Source organism: Engystomops pustulosus, chromosome 3 (genome assembly GCF_040894005.1).
Source record: "Engystomops pustulosus chromosome 3, aEngPut4.maternal, whole genome shotgun sequence".
NCBI classification, from domain to species: Eukaryota; Metazoa; Chordata; class Amphibia; order Anura; family Leptodactylidae; genus Engystomops; species Engystomops pustulosus.
Genome location: NC_092413.1, coordinates 126,158,532 through 126,176,951, shown reverse-complemented (window position 1 = coordinate 126,176,951; position 18,420 = coordinate 126,158,532). Strand labels below are relative to the sequence as shown.

The 18,420-nt window shown below is 38.0% G+C and overlaps 1 protein-coding gene across 1 annotated transcript in view; it reads right to left on the bottom strand.

The window, feature by feature from the left end:
- Positions 1-18,420, bottom strand: part of ME1 (malic enzyme 1) — a 216,632-nt gene that overhangs the window by 45,081 nt on the left and 153,131 nt on the right. The window contains exon 7 of the mRNA XM_072142033.1: positions 3,640-3,749. Within this exon, the coding sequence (XP_071998134.1) occupies positions 3,640-3,749 (110 nt within the window). The remainder of the gene's footprint in view (positions 1-3,639; positions 3,750-18,420) is intronic.

Sequence of the window (18,420 nt, the reverse complement as noted above, 5' to 3'; positions counted from 1 at the left end):
CTGCAATATACCCCTGAGGAAGCCAACAGAACACGTGGTGCACAAAATCCCTTCCCCCAACCAATACTCGGTGATACCCATTTCATGTTATACTGAAAATATGAGCAAACTGTTTGCTTATTGTTTTTTTATGGTTTTGGATTTATACTCAACCCACCATAGGCACATGTCGCTTTATTACAGATAAGCCACAGAATTTTTATACAGATTTAGTCAGTACAGGATTTATTCAACAACATTTCATACCAGTATAGGTCTCATATTAACCAATAGGGGTTAGGTTGTACAATGCATGTATTTGATGTTTTCATGCATTATGGTTTGGCACATATTGCCATGTGTTTTTAAGTGTTTTTATTGATAGTGCTATGTGCATTAATAAAGAAAGACACATTTTTTTTATATTTTTCAATATCTTGGCCCTCTTTATACACATCCCACTATTCTGCTTGTGTTTACATATGTATTCTTGGGAAGTGTGGCAAATGTAGTCTTGGGAAGGCCATCCATCACTCAAGTCACAACTTGTACAAACGCACAGGTTTAGATAACACCACCTAGCTTTCCAGAGGAGCACGCACCCAGCTCAGCAAAGGGAACTAACTCTGAAAGGCAACTGTCAATCAGTACTCCCAGCCAAACAGCCCTGGTTCTGGCTACACGCACAGAAGCCTGAAACTTGAGGTTTCAGAATTCTGCAGGACCAATTCAGTCCAAGCAGATACCAAACATGTATACTTACCTAGAGAGAACCTCTTTTGCATCCAAAGCCTATGAGTTGCTTTAATCTAGCTGAGGAGGTATTCTTTAGCTTCACTCTGCAGGTGCAAGATGTCTTGCATATTCACACTAATATATTTATATTTATTTATATTTATATTTAGCAACTAAAACACCCATCAAAACTTTGTATTAAATGAGTGCTTGTCATTAGGTACCTTTTTTTGGCTCTAGTGCAAAAAATAAACTTACATACTCATCTTCTGGGAATAACCGATGCTCCCCATGGCTGCTCTTCTATTTTCTCTTTGCGTGAAACAGCGGGCAGAGGAGCATCCCATGCACGACCCCGCCATATCATAGTGTGAATCGTCGGGCAGAGCACATGGACGCCCCTCTGCCCACTGTTACACGCAAAGAGAAGGAAGAATTGGAGCCGAGGGGAGCATCAGGGAGCCGCGCGGAGCATCGGGACTCCTGGAAGGCGAGTATGTAAGTTTATTTTTTTACACATGTGTATAAACAGAGCTTGGGTTTTTCAGCACATTTTTTATGCTGAAAATCTCAGCTTATATGCAAGTATATACTGGTATATTGTGCTATACTATTTATGTATACTGTATTTCATAAGTTTGGAATAAATTACTCAACTGGGTGGGTCAAACAGACCTGCCCATAAACTTCCCCACTGGAAAAGAATGTTCTCACAGTTTTATTAGCTTCAAGTTCAAATTCCAGTATGATCCTATCAAGGAACTAATAGGTACAGACTAATATATCTTGACATATGCTTGGAAATAGTTATTGACCTTTGCAAATGTTATGTTGGAAAATCAAATACCATCTGGATAGCTCACATTTCGGTTCAGATGTTAAATATTGACCAGCAAGATTGACCCTATACTGGATGAATCCTTATTACATGATGACTGAGGACCAAATAATTTGCTTGTAAGTTATGGTGGTGATTTGAAACTGGTATTCATTAGAAACTTGGATATCATCATGATATCATGTTCTCACCTGAAAAAGTTACATAAGCAAAATGAACTATAATGACCATATTTTAGCATTATACACAGGGAGGGGGTTTGGTAAAACCCAAAAAAGCTGGCATGGCACTATTGGCATAGGAGTCTTCGAATAGAATTAAAAATACTTTTTATTCCAGAGTAAACGCATTTCGTGCAATAAGCCATCTTCAAGTACAATTGGAACAGGATAGATGGTTGCTGTCAGCGTCTGTTTAGCATGCTGCATCCTCCACCTAATGACTTCCTGCAGATTCCCTCTTTTGAAGTCGGCCAGACACTCGGGTTTCCATAGTTACCTGACGCTATCTCCCTACCATGGAAGTTCCGGTTCACTGACCCGCAACTTCCGATTAGACTGTGATAATACGTGTGTGAGGCACTGTGCCCTCGTGTGTCTTTGGCGGGAAAAACAGACGCTGACAGCAACCATCTATCCTGTTCTAATTGTACTTGAAGAAGGGCTTATTGCCCGAAACGCGTTTACTCTGAAATAAAAAGCATTTTTAATTCTATTCGAAGACTCCTATCCCAATAGCGCCATGCCAGCTTTTTTGGGTTTTACCAAACCCCCAACCTGTTTATATTGGAATACTGGTTTTAGCCTACGGATGAACACCAGCGAGCTGAAGGGCAGCTAGGGATGCTATTTAAGTGCACTGATAACGTAATAAGGTGAGCATACTTCTAGGGGGGGTTTCTGCGGATACCCTCCACTATTTATCGTTCTCTAGGATACCGTATTATTTTCCCCCTCTGATCCTGTATTACTTAATCTATACAAATGCTTGAAGCTTAACAAGCAAGGGAAACTTTCATCTTTCATTTAAATAGGACATACAATATATGTTACTTATAGACATCACCGAAAGAAATGTAGAAGTGTTAAGGATTAATGACATTTTAAGACTATAATGTCAATCTTAATAATGTATAAGCTTCACTTACAATGAAGAAATCAGTCTTCTATAACAAGTAAATTCTCAGCAGCATTAAACATATCCAAAATTACGGTATGTCATATCTGCTCATAAAATACTTCTAAAATCATAAATGATTTAATATAAAGAAAACATTGTTAATTAATTCTACTTTTTTACATTAGGGCCGATCTTAACGTGATTATATTTTGGAACATTAAAATGATCCAGATAATTCCCTGAAATATAAGGTGGAGTTTAGAAATATGTTCTGTTCAGGCTTAAAATTTCTGGCTTTAATTTCTTTAACACAAGTTTCACTGGAAAGACACATGAGAAAGATCAGGTTCTTTATCGTGTTCCACTGTCACTGGCAATCACTTCAGTTACTGTGTTTCCACTGTTTAGTTAACTCATTCTATGTAAATTGAGTGCCAGACAAAGAATTCAATTGTTCATTTCCCACACAGAAATGATTACACTTTATGTCCCAATACAAAGGTTTATCTTTGAGATTTCACTTATCTACCTGCATAAGAACAAGAACTAAATGTATGTAACAGTGCAGGAGATTAATAAAGTTGTATTGCAATTCATTTAAGCTATGCAGCATTTATAACCACATTTATCCCATGGCTGTTTTTGCCAGGGAAGTTGTGGGATAAAAAAGTCATAATTAATACAATGACCAATAAAGGCAACACCAGGTAGGGTATGCAATATCATTGTTAGCCCTCATTATAAAAAATGCTTTATTTACTTAAAATTAAATTGGCTGATAAGATAAATGCAAATGGGCTGACAGTCACATTAAGGCTGGAGGGGAAAGGTTACTTCGGAAAATGCTATCTTGGGCTCCACAGCACCTAGAACCATTCTACTCGTATCTTTTTAAAGTGTGAACTACAGTCTGTCAGATTAAGTATAAATTCTATTAATAATTAAAATAAACAAATCTCATTTACTACCTTGGATGTCATCATTGAATGTACAGTATTGATCTCTGTATCTGTTCAGCAGGCGGAAAGCATTAGCATTGGCAAAGTCTTCAAACTGTATAAGGCAGTTCATGCCATACCTAAGAAAGAATAAAGCAACAATACAAGAAGTAAATTTATCAGTTGAAGTATGGGAGTCTGCCAGCTACCAAATCATCCCACAGGTAAAATAATTTTAGAAAAAATTCTATTTTATTTTCTTGCATGACTGTAACTGCTCATGGCTGTGACCATGCCCAATTTTTTTTTCTAAATATCAAACTCCCTTTACATTGAACTGTCTATCAATTTAGTCTCAAATGTCACAGAATAAAACATATTTTGTATAATTAGATGTAGAAACTGCAGTACATGCTCCATTGTACTGCAGTTCTGTGAAAGAAACATTCACTGGATCATCAGACTTTGAGGAGCGCCAAGGTAAATAATTGAAACAAATAATATTTAAAGAAGCTCCAAACCATGGTAACAAATTAAATCTGTAGTATTAAATCACTATGTGCCTTTGGTCAAATCTCTTAGGAAATAGTAACACTGTGTAAAAGTAACACTGTGTTTTTATATCATACTTTCCACAAACAAATAAGTTACTAATACTTAGAATTTTATAACTTCTGCGGTTTGCATTTCCAGTCCACTCATTGTTGAAATTCCATTAAAAAGTATAAGAATCCAATGTAAAATTGAATAAAGCTTTCAAAACACAGTTCACAAATGTAAAGGAATCTGGGTAACATTATATTTGTTGTTTAAATCATATACCCCAAACTATCATCAGAATATGTGACAGCAGTTGTGGACTAGGTTACCTAGGGGCCAGCAGTAAAATCTTTTCTTTTGGCCCATCATCGTAGCAGCTACATGCCAATTTTATTTGTCACTGATTCACAAATTGCCAAAACATAGCAGACAAAAATCTCTTTTAGGAGTGGCTTACTCTGAGAAGTTTGGTCTTGGGGCCATGTCATTAACCTGCGGATTGTCTCTTACACGGATGTAAGGGTTCTTAGCTTTGTAAATCAGGAATACATGCCCACACAGATGAAACTGTGACCTGGTGGTGCTTCAATGACAACTGAGCATACAGTAGACCAAAATGGACAGAAGAGACTGATTCTAGCTCCATCCCTTATGTAACAGTGCACAACTGCAATCAGCAACTCCACTCAACTGAAAAATTGTAGAACTTTTCATTACACAAACCATATCAATTATTTTCTAAAAGTGAACAACCCCTTTAAGGTTGCGCTCAAGAAAACTTATTTCCATATTTTTTCCGACCATTTCTTGACACATTCCTATAACTTTATAAAACTCCTTTTTATTAGATATCCTCCAATCCTCCAAAAGTATAAAACATATCTATTTCTCAAATCTAATATATAAAGCTAAATGTATGTATGTGTGTGTATGTCCGCTAAAGAAATCTACACCGTCACGTTTGCAATCACCAAATTTTGCATAGCCGTGACTTCATAGACTAGGTTTTGAGTCAAAATTTTTATCTTACGCTTTCCATGAAGTAATATGTGAGGTAATATGGGTAAGGATAGAGACAGAGAGACAGTCAGGCAGACAGAAAGAAAGAAAGAGGAAGACAGAGACAGACAGAAAAACAGACAGAGAGAGACAAACAGATAGACTGAAAGACATAAAGAGAGAGACAGTAGGCAGAGATAGAGACAGACAGAGAGAGAGACAGACAGTGAGACGGGCAAACAAAAGAGAGAGAATGAGAGACAAAAGAGAGAAAGACATAAAATATGACATACAGAGAGAGATGCAGAGAGAGACAGACAGACAGAGAGAGGCACAGATAAAAAGGCAGAGAGAAACAGACAGATACAGAGATATAGAGGTAGATCTAAAGAGATAGAGATAGATATAAAATATTTTTTGTTCACCCATTCTATTTTTTTATAGCTAAGAGCAGTTATTCACTTTCGCTGGGGGCTATAGCTAAAATATATATATATATAAATAACAAAGCAGTGTAGAGCAGCACCGTGAATAAAGGCTTGGCGGGTGCAGGTCTTCGTGGGGGTTCTGACATAAACCTTGCTCGACTAGTAGTAAACGATGAAGCAGCACTTCAAAATAACTAAAACAGGTTTTATTCCACCATCAAATAGCATCTTTTCACCTTTTCCATAAATGCTTGATAATGCCTTTATGGAAAAAGGTGAAACATTGCTATTTGTTGGTGGAATAAAACCCGTTTTCTTTATCTTGGAGTGCTTCATCGTCTGCTATATATATATATATATATATATATATATATATACATATATATATATATATATATATATATATATATATATATAGGTCTAAAAAGCCCATTAAACACTATTTTATCACAGACTTAACTTATTTGACTACAGATGCTCATTTCATTCCCCGGTATATTCTATTATGTATTGCATTATAGTTTAGAAACTTATTGAAAGGAGAGGTCATTATAAATCATTTTACTGAGCTAACAGTCTGCACAGATAGTACTCGCTATCAGAACTACTACTCATACTTGTGTAAAAACAAAGCCGTGTCTTCAATTAAATGCTCAGTTCAATGGCTGGGAATGTCTGGAAGTCTTAAATGCCAAGTATCAATAGAAGACATGTTCTATTTTTGATTCATTTTTACTGGAGCTTTCTCAGCTTTCAATGAAACATGAAATATTTTAATCTGTGCATTAAAGAAGCCAAAGCAAATATCGCCAGACAGATATGTCTGAGCTTTGGACATAAAAACTCTGGTACTAATTTAGAATTTATATTGAGACCATCAGAGCAAATTTAATTGAATTCCTTTTTTCTTTCTTCCTTTGTTTTTGTTACTTAAACTATTTATCTACATTTCTGTTGGTTACCAGGAGAAATGATGCGTCATATATTTTGATATATATAACTTTCCTAACTAGGAAAGAAAGGACTCCTTGCATCATGTATCACTGTGAGTTTGCGCTATGGTCGCACATTCCCAGTTAGACCTCTATAGAATACAATATAAAGGCCCATAGTCTAGGAATAGTATAGACGCATTTGTATCTTTGTGAATGTCAAAAGCTTCAATGGGGGTTTATTACTTCAATTTTATGTCTCTGTCATTGCATGTACAGTAAAAACTTCACTCTTCAACATTTTTGCTACTTCCAAGTAAGTCTGAACAACAACCTTCTTGTTCCTTCCAGCCGGGAGTCTAACAAGTTACAGCTTGGTTTTTCATTATCTCAACTGTTTAGCTTCACATGGTCGAAAGTTTGTTGCAGGACATTGCACGGTCTGCAATTTACAGACTGAACCAGGTTGTCTGCATATAAAATGTAATTTATCCAGAAATACTTACTATTCTTATGGTGGTTATTTCAGACAATGCTACTTGGGAAAAAAATTAAACATATCTCCTCAAAAGGAAGGAAATTCTTTTAAATTACCATTTACACATCTACCCTGACATCAATATTTCAGTTTTAGAGAAACATGATCTGGGTATTTCCTAACCAGAGATTTTCTTATTTGAGAAATCTATTTCAGTGTTTTCATTTTCATCACTGCACAAGGTACAGCACCATAAATCTATCACCATTAAACTGTTGTAGAGTTCTATCCCTTCTACCTACAAAGACCCATTTCGCCTACAAAGACAATAGGCTACTACAAGCCAGGGTTTGGAAATGTCATCAATGGTGTTCATGTTCCAACCCAGTCTTTCTTCTATACAGGGTGAAGGGATACTACTTCTGTGAGAAATTCAGGTTCTGTGGCTTGAGGCTGCATTAACAAGCGAATGCAGATTTACTGTATACTTTAGGAGCACCATGTAAGTCTCCCTCTGGACAGAGCTGTATGTTATGTTGATACCTGAACCAAGAGAAGGTGCAGGTTGCCACACCAGTTTTGGACCTTTCATATCTTTCTTTCCATTTTCAATTAACTGTGACTTTGCAAAAACCAGTGAGCTTAATCTATAGGAAATGATTTAGGGCCAGCACCAATATAATATATATGTATATATATATATATATATATATATATATATATATATATATATACATTATTGGGCACATTTATATTGTGCGGTACAGTACTATATAATGAACTTTCATAATATGAGAACCTTAAGAAAATGGTTCCATAGTTGTAACGGTGTGCAGCAACGAATGACTTTCCCATATTGAGTTAAAGGTTTTGTCAGTGAATAATTGAATTGCATACGGCCCCTACAAGCTTCAGGGCTAGAACAATAACACAGACTCATATGATATTTATGTCTGTGCTAGGGATCATTAATTCTCAACATCACGGTTTTTGGCATTAGCAATTTTTTTAAAGGAACTCGTACCAGGTTTGGAATATATGAATTTGTAGTTCATCTTTTGGAACCATGGGACTTCTTTGCAATGTAGCTGTTTTAGCCAAAGCTAAGCTAATAGCCATAAAAACTGCACAAGTAAAGCTCAACATCAGATAAAGACCACATGGTTAAGCCATGGTATGTTATTTCCTATATATTAAGATCTTAGGATGGATTTGTTTATTCTAGTAAAGTTTATATTCACTCACCTAATTTCCAACCACAAGTTTGTTGAAGCCTCTGCTCTTTCAGTAAAATAATATTTTACGACTTTGCTTACAATTGCCCCACAACTGTAGATTTCTTTTATTTTGTTACTTCTTTAAGCAAATGTACCTTCAAAATCAAGTGTGATAAACAAGGACATCATGGATCCAGGCACTGTTAATGTGGCAATCTGCATATATTTGTTATCCATGGCCTCCTTCTTTCTAAAATCATTGTTTAAAATTATGCTAATGAGTTAAAAGGGCACAGTCTGATGTTAATAGGGCCCCTATGTGCTGCAGCTTAACAGGCTGTTACGGTGTACATGGAGAAATTCCCCCCCCCCCCCACCGTGGGAGATTAAAGCAGGCAGAGGGAGGAAGAAGTGCTGAGGGAGTAGGGGGAGGAACAAAAAGCCTGTGAAGCTGCAGTATGGAGGGTCTCTCGTAACGTAATTTTAAAAGTTGATTCAAATAATCAATAACAAATATAAGAAGATTGCCACAATCACAATGCCTGGACCTATATGAAAGGGTCCCCGGTTTATCCATGCTTAAGTTTAATGTTAGATTCCCTTTAAAATAAACTCATTTAAAGTGGACTTATTACCAGTCCAGACATTATTTGCATTAGTCATAAACTTATATTTCGGGATAATCGTTTCTAATTTTATCTGTTTTGTCCAATGGAGTATATTCAGGCCTTGTAAAAGTAAAGTAGGTGTTTGAAGTTGAATGTGTGTCCCTACATAATCTTCTACTGTCAAGCACTTGACTAGCACTTTCCTTTCAGCATCTTAGCCATGAACTTTAAAGTTTGTACTGTGTAGCAGCACAGGATTTTGAACGTTGTGCCTTTAAAGTGAGATCTCTGACTTCTCATTCATTCCACTATGGGCATGAAAAGAGCTCTGATTTGGTCACTAAGAAGAGGGCTGGAGCACATGTATTGCACTGCAGTACACTGCTGTAAAAGGGTTGTCTACTTTCAGCAAATAACTTATATTGTTTGTATAATGAAAAGTTTTACAATTTTACAATATATTTTCTGTATTAAATCCTCATGTTTTCTAGATCTCTGCTTGCTGTTCTGCTATAGGACGCTTCTATGCTTACACAAAGGATATCAATTATTTGCTGAAAGTGGGCAACCCCTCTAAGGTGAGCAGTTACACTATTTGTATGAGGCATCTAAGGTAACTTAAATTGGATGTTCAAACAGCGCACACTGGTGTTATACTTTGCTGAACACATACTTTTAACCATATAATATAACTTTGAAAAGATGATGGTTTAACCCACGAGTAGATTAAACCACTGTACCTGTTTGCTGAAGAGTTTTATATATATTCATATTATTACAAATTATACATAATTTATATGCTACAGTTTCACACAAATTGAAATGAATCTTTTATTCTTCTGGTAAGAGCATCATCTATAAAACAGCTGTGTGCCCAGTTTGATTCAGTTGAGCTTTTATGGGCTGGTTTATAACTAATGTTGATAAGCTGCACAATCTGAGACTTTTAATAATGTAAGGAACTACTACATTTTTGTTTCACCATCTGCTGTAATTGTACACCAGTACTAAAACAGATTATGATTCACTTTAAACGAACTACTGCAGTTATTAAGCATATCCTATCCCTACATAGCAGTAGAAAAGATGGCCACTGGCTGTTATATATGGTACAAGCAAGGAGAATGGGTTTGCTTTGGAGGTTCATGGACCCTGTGTTCTCATGATCAGATGGAGAACTTCTTTAAGCTCTGAAGGAGCATTTTTAAGGATTTATTTAAAAACCAAGCCCCAGGTTTATTCTCAAAAGCTTTAGTCCCTACTGTACAGTCTAGGGTTAACTGCACATTCTCAACTGCACACCTCAAATCCGTGGTCCGTTTTTGCGGTCCTTATGTCATTGGTGTGTGTAATACGATGTAGAGGAGTATGTCGCACAGTCAGTCTGTGTCAGCTGTATGTCATCTGTCTTCAGGAATCCACAAGAAAAAATGGAATGGAAAAAATGGCAAATGATGTTACTAGATTATCCCAACCTCTTGAAGCTTTACATGATTCATTTTGCACGGAAAGCACAAGGATGTTGCTTATGTATTTTTCACATTCACATAAACTGCAAGGGAAGACTTAAGCCACACACACTGCTAGAATAGGACCTGCTCTTAGTTTTCTACAGCCTTCAGGCAGATCAGTGAAAAACATGTTCAAGCGCATGGGTCCTTAGAGATTGATATAGATGTGCCATCAGTATAAAAAAACAGCACACGGACAAAAACAACTTTTGTGTGCATGTAAACAATGCTTTTTCTGCTTTAGCATTTGACATCTATTTAATATTTGAGATTAATCTCTAGATTATAAGATATAAGATTTTAAGACATCTATGTTATAGGGCATATATGGCAATCTGAATCTGATTACAGAGAACTGCAGGATGTCTACTATAGCTGCTACCATGTAGGATTTCCTTTTCTTTTAATTGATTGATACTGATTTTGCTTATTATAAAGTACTTATTTGTTACACAATATAAGTATTTATATTTCTAGTTGTAGAAAAGGTCATATATATCTTGACCATATATGTTTTTGTGGGTTTTTTTTAACACATACTCATACTTTATGCTTACTTTGCCTTTTTAAGGTCTTTGTCTCTTATTGGAATTCCGTTTTCTATCACAGAATCAACACACAAAACACATTTCAACTTCAAAATCCTAATGTTTCTTCCATCAAAAGCAATAGACCTGTGTTTATAGCATATACAGACTGCAGACTATAAACAGTGTATAGCTATCTCTGCACTATTTCTCATCTGTCGAATACCTTACTGGAGCTATACACAGTGGTCTGAACAGCACATTTAGTGGTAGAGATACCTTTACTTTCAATAAACCTGAGTCTGGCAATGGAGACAGACTAGCCCACAAGATACTCTAGGTTAAACAGATGCCCTGTGATTGAAATAAAACCAGTGGAAAATGAAAGAAATATACCCATTTGTTTTCAAATCTGAAACTGGAAATAGATTTTCCATGCATAGCTTCCATTTAGATGGCCTGATTGCAAAGTATCGAAATATGTTGGCTGCTGGGAGGTATATTTGGAATACCTTAGTGGAAATCCTATATTACTTGCAAGTATGAAGACTCATAGCTGGTGACCTGCTAATTTTTTGCCCAGAAGTCCAAGCATGCGTTATTTTTTCACTCTCACGTTCCAAAAGCCACATCTTCCACCAAAGTAATGGAAAAATACAATTATTACTTCAGTGCCTAATTTGCATCTACCAAAACATCCGGGTGACTATCACCCCATAGCCTTGACATCGCATGTAATGAAAATCCTGGAGCGGCTGATACTTAGGTACCTAAATGTGACAACTGTGAGTTACTGTGATCCTGTACAATTTGCTCTAGAAGTACTTGGGTGCTCCAATATTATAAAGATTTTTAGCAAATTTTTCTTTCCAGAGTTATGGCTTTTTCTGTTCAGAAGCTGCTTCATAATTTTTTTTTCTCAACAGCAGTGAAGTAGACAGAAAATAACCTGTATCTCTGTATCTAGCCTGAAGTTGAGTCAAATTTAGGCTGCCCACAGTTACCATGATGGCTTGTGTTTTCTCATTAAGTAATTTAGCAGTAACAAGGGCAAACCACATTTTTTCATACAAAGTTGCAAAGTTGTTGCCATGGAGGGACAATGCTTCTCTTAATCAGTTAGTGTCCTAGTGGTAAGGCTCCCTCTGTTAAGACAGTTTTCCCTTGCTCAAGGAGAGCAAGGGAAAAATATTACATTTGTGAGAAGAAGGTGTAGGAGATCATGATAAAATGAGGAACCTAGATTGTTAGTGTTGCAAAATTTATGGAGGGGAGTTGTGACTACTGTGGGGGAACTGTGACATAAATTGACAACTGCATAGGCATTGTTACGTCTGACGAAGGCTCATTTGAGCGGAAACGCGCGTTGGGGCTGGAGTCACCCAGTACCTGGGAACCTGCATTTTGATTATGGGTAAGAGAAGCTGTTTACCTTAATACTCGGGGCAAGTGCAATATAACTATATACATGTAATAACATTACCTTATGATTATAGTGGCACATATCCTTTTAAATTTGCCTGAGTCTTAGATAATACACGACGCGTGGTTTTCCCTTTGTGTCCTAGTTGTGTTACTCCCTTGTCTGCGCATCACCACCTGTGATTGTACATTTTTAAACAGTATTAATTATATTTATCCGTGTACCCTTATTTATTTACTGTTTGTTGAATTTAATAAAGTATTATTCTACCATATAAGAACCATGTGTTTTATGTCCTGGGCCCGTTCCTCCCCTGTGTGGACAAAATAGGCTTATAATTATTATTTACAGCCCTAGGCTTTGGTGTTCTACATGACTTTAGAGGTTACTATGTTTTACTGACCAGGCTATATACTTGGATAAATATGTGACCGGCTTTACCTCTATTCAGTGGTCAACTGTAGGTATAAAGTGAGGGGAGAAGTATATTAGGTAATTTACCAATATACATCTATTAATAGTTCTGCTCCACTTTTCTTGAAGCCTCCTGTCTTTTACTTCATCAGCCAGACATTCCTTTCCATTAAATGGCTGTAGATGGAGGGTCATGTGATCTCTATTTTTCCAGGCACAATCACCCTACCAGGACCTTGATCTTATATACATGAATACTATCATAAGGTCCTAGCAGGATGTTCTTGAACATATAGATACCACACGATTCACTGTAATTGGAGGTATTCTTGCCGGAAATTAAAACGTAGCTTTTTTTTCACGTATTAAAATTATTGGACAGAACTATATTGACAGACAAACAACATATAGAATTTCTTGCTTCGTCAGTTATTGTCTTTGGTAGGTGTGTGAGCTTGTGTGCTCCTCAACCTACTCTAAATTATTGCGCTGTAGTCTGTTAGCGCATACACTGACAGAGTTGATTTGTGAACACTGATGTGGTAGGACATCAGTTCATATCCACATCAAAGAGGTGGTCAGGCAGCTAAGTGACAGCTAAATCCTTGCTGCAATGACCACTGCTATCACAATTGAGCGAGTGAGCAGTGGTACTATATAGAGCTATGAGGCTATTCTTGGCCCTGTCTACACGCTCCTAGTATAGCTGTTCTTTGGATTGCTGATCTAAACTGATTGGATTAAATTTCCATGCCTGCCATGACTTCTTATCAGACCCTAGGACCCTACGCGTTTCGTTTTCGCCATAAACTCATCAGGGGTCTAAGGAGAGACTTAGTTAACTAGGGTACATCATGTTAAAGTCTGTGTGGTGTGCACCGCGGCGAGATGTTAGCCATGGCACGCGCCGGTTCAGCCCGTTTAAATCCCAGATCCTTGGCTCGTCACCGCCTATACTAGGAGCCTGTAGATAGGGCCAAGAATAGCCTCATAGCTCTATTGTGATAGCAGTGGTCATTGCAGCAAGGATTTAGCTGTCACTAGTAATGATACTGCCTGACCACCTCTTTGATGTGGATATGAACTGATGTCCTACCACATCAGTGTTCACAAATCAACTCTGTCAGTATATGCGCTAACAGACTACAGCGCAATAATTTAGAGTAGGTTGAGGAGCACACAAGCTCACACACCTACCAAAGACAATAACTGACGAAGCAAGAAATTCTATATGTTGTTTGGCTGTCAATATAGTTCTGTCCAATAATTTTAATACGTGAAATAAAAGCTACGTTTTAATTTCCGGCAAGAATACCTCCAATTACAGTGAATCCAGAAGAATTAAGAGATATTGTTAAGGACACACACCGCAATATTACCACTCAGTGAATAGATACCACTTGACCCTCCATCAGCAGCTATTTTATGGTTAGGAAGGTCTGGTTGATGGGGTAAAAGACAGGACTTTTACAAATCTAGAAAGCAGTGTAAAAGTTTAATCGCTATAATTTTAGATTATATGTTACATGATGAACATTCTCCCGTTGTTCATGATGCCAAATACAGCTGGTTCTTTTCTGTTAGCAATCATTCCTTTTGATGAATAGTTGCTGTCCACTTATAAATCCCATTTTTCAGAAATCATCTAAATTTAGATCATTTCCTTGATACTTAGTTTTGAAGTATTTTATTTTATGCCAGGAAAACATGAATATAGCAGAAGGCTCCCATGTTATTACTTTGCTATAATATTGCTCATTAGACCTCACCCTTTTATTATATGTGGAATCATTTAGCAGTTATTGGTTAATTGCCCACCATACACTATTTGTCCTTTATGGGCTTATTGTTCCATATATAAAAAATCTACTTCATGTACTCTATAGGTTTTCCATAAGAAAAACGTGCAGTGCTGATGAAGTCATAAATGAGATCCTTGCAGGGAGTCTCTTTGGTGGCTGGTGGAGCCAATACAAGATTGACTTTTAGACTGTATCTGACCACCTTCATATTGATCGGCTGCCAGGGAAACAATTAAGTGAGAATTCTATTATTCTTTCCAAGGTGTTAGCCTCAGACATATACCCATCTGTTTTTCCACTGAAATAACTCCCACAGCCATGTGAAAAAAAATGTATGCTCTTTCTGTGTGGGAGTTTGCTGAAATTCCCAATACTATATTTGTATCAAATACTCTGCTATATTAAAGTTTACAGGAAATGGCAACTGTGGAAGGCAGCATATTATGAAAAGTAGTAATAATCTTTTTTTTTTTTTTAAACATTTTTATTATTTTTTACACAGACAATATCGTACACATATAAACAAACATGCATGAACAAAAAAAAAGAATGACATAAAGATGTCTGATCCCAATCAGTTTACAAAGGGGGGGATGGGGGGGGGGTCTTAATAATTTTTAACAAGGCGGAACATGTAATTTATCAGAGTCTCAAAGTGCAATAATTAGCATTAAACCCCTTATACCTACTATTAATGTTACTACAACTACAGTCTTAAGGTAAAATTATTTTAGGGACAGTAGTAAACACCGTGTTTGCTGGTGGTAAGAGTGCACACCGTATTTCGAGGTGGGAGAAGTTCACACTAAAGTTGGAGGAGGGAGTAGTGAATGCCCTTTTTTGGAGGAGGGAGTAATGCATGCAGTGTGTTTTAAGGTCACAGTGGGGCACATTTTCTTACCCGGTCCAGTCGCGATCCAGCGGGTTCTCCGCCGCTGATTCGGGTTCTGCCGGGATTCACTAAGGTCCGTGCGCCGATATTCACCAGGTGTCGCTGCTGCGCCGAGGTCCGCCGAAGTTCACCTGCTTTTTTCTGGTGTATATGAGTGCTTGATCTTGCGACACAAATGGCTTTTTAAATTCTGCGGTTTTTCCGAATCCTTCGGGTTGTCCGGTGGCCACGCCCCCCGATTTCTGTCGTGCGAAAGTCGGCGCGATTGCGCCAAAAATCGATCGCGTGCGCCACAATCCCGTGAAATACAGCGCAAAGCGGAAATATTCGGGAAAAACCCGACGGATTCGCGGCTGCGGACCCTTAGTAAATGTGCCCCAGTGTGTTTTAAGGTTAAAATCACAGCACACAAAACATACACAGCATTGGAGGACTACAGTTTTATTGCCTCCGATACCAAATCTGCCAGCAGAGACGAGTGTCCATTTTATTTGTCATCCTCATCATCCCATAGTGACCCCTGATAAGGTGCCTTAGGACTGAAGAAGTGCCTGGGACCACTGCTGAAGTACCTGTGGCCTCTGCTGAAGTGCCTGGGGCTTCTGCTGAAGTGCCTGGGGATTCTGCTAAAGTGCCTGGTGCTTCTGCTGAAGTGCCTGGGGCTTCTGACCCCACATGGGTGACCCCCAGTAACTATGTCTTTCAGGTCCCAGATTTTATGGCCAGTCCTAGGATACACAGAGACACGGCAGGGCTCAGACCAGTGGACTTTTGGACCTAATTGGTATGATAGTTTCCCAGACAAATCTCTCTGCTGCACAACATATTGCCTAAAACCCCACTTAATTTTATGTACAGCCCCACAGGTGGACCCCTGTCACTGCAGCAGAGATGGAGATATATTGTGGCATAGTGCTGCTTAAGGGACTGTTAAAAAAAAGTCAGAATTAAGGGATTATTGGAACACACACACATATTGTACCACACACCAATGTTTCGCATGTTTTGTGCTTTGAAGCCATCCCAAAATGTAGGCATTATGTTTATTATTACACAGTGTCCACCCAGAGATGACTCCAGATATGATCGTTTATATAAGGTCAGGCCCATATTAGACCATTTAGGTAGCAAATTTATGGGAGTATATACCACTGAGAACCTGAGCACCTATCTATGGACAAGTCCATGGTATATTTTAAAGGTAGTCTGCATTTCGCCAGTACCTGCAAAATGAAGATCTATAAGCTGTATTAGAGTACATCAGAGTATACATTCAAATACAGAGCGTATGAAGGGAAGGACTCCAAAATAGTGCCCACAGAAGGTCCCCCCCCCTTCCTGGGAATTGCTGGAAAAGTAGTTTTTTACTGGACACAGGCTAATACCTCTAGCTTCACAATTTTTACACCAGTACTACACTGTTCAAGTTCCTCGCTTCCAGAAATACCGTGGCATGTGGCACTGTAAGAAGAAATCAGAGAGGTCTCCCGAAGTCGCTGCTTGGGGAAAAACTTAGAAGACAAGAGAGTAAAGCACTATGCAGCGGCTCTATATTGTGTCTTAAGTACAAGGACAAGAGAGAGGTCCTTGTATTAAAAACAATATGATAAATGGGCACAACAGCACCGCTGCCACAGTACAAGGTTCCAGTAAAGAAACCCCCAAACCTGACTGTATATTGGAGTATGATAAGTACATTGTCAAACCAGGTGCTTCAGCCTTATAAGGCCATGCGGAAATCCAGGGTGCGGTGGCATAAGTTGGACAAAATACATTTTGCACTAAAATGGCCTTTTTGAGGCAAAATGCAATTTTAACTCTGCACCCTTCACTTTGTATTACATTTTGGCCAGCATCTCATGGGTTAAAATGCTCACTACAACCCTAGATAAAATCTTTGAGGGGTGCAATTTCCAAAATGGTTTTGTCTTTGGAGGTCTCCTTGTGTACTGGTACTTTAGGGGTTCTGCAATTACATTGTGGCACTGGAAATAATTTGTAGCCAAAAGGGCCTGCCAAAAACCCAACAGCACTAACTCCCTTCTGCACATTGCTGTGCGCCAAAACAGCAGTTGACATCCACATATCAGGTATTTTTTACCTCTAATACCCCCTGAATGTGAAAGTGAGAATATTCTTATACAAAAATTGAAATGTAAAAATTTACAATCCATTTTTGTCTGATTCCTGAAAAAGAATTAAAGGGTTAACATGCTTTGAATAGATGGAGATAAGTTCATAAAATGTGGTTACTTGTGGGGTTTTATAGTACATAAGTCTATACAGGACACTTCCAAACTAAATTGGTCACCAAAAATATAGCTTTTTTTCAAATCTCTTGAAAATCTGAGAACTTGCTACTAAAACTATAAACCTTGTAACATCTATAAAAAAATAAGAAAACGTGAAAAACATTATGGAGATAGAAAGAAGACAAATGGCAAAAGGTTTCTACAAAAAAATAGTTTTTATGACTTTCTGTCTAAAAAGTAGGACATTTGAAACTTTGAAAATTATAATTGTTTTTCTAATTTTTCCTAAATAGTTTCAACCCCCCAAAAAATTATCATCGAAATTAAACCACTAACATAAACTACAATGGGGGTCATTTACTAAGGGCACGATTCGCGTTTTCCCGACGTGTTACCCGAATAATTCCGATTTGCGCCGATTTTCCCTGTATTACCCTGGGATTTTGGTGCATCGGCGCTGGCATGCACACGGCGGAAATCAGGGGGGGGGGGGGCGGGCCGAACGAAAACCCAACAGATTCGGAAAAACCGCCGCCTTTAAAAAACAAAAAGTGTTGCGGAGCTTGCACTTACCTTCACCAGAAATAGGCCGGTGTACTTGAGTGCATTTCAGCGGACTTCAGCGCAGCAGTGCCACCTGGTGGACGTCGGAGGAACTACCTTAGTGAATCCTGGCCGGACCCGAATCCACCGCAGAGAATGCGTCGCTGGATCGCGAATGGACTGCCCCAATGTGTCACGAGAAAACAATCTCAAAATAATTTGGATTAGTTACAGTGTTGTGCCCT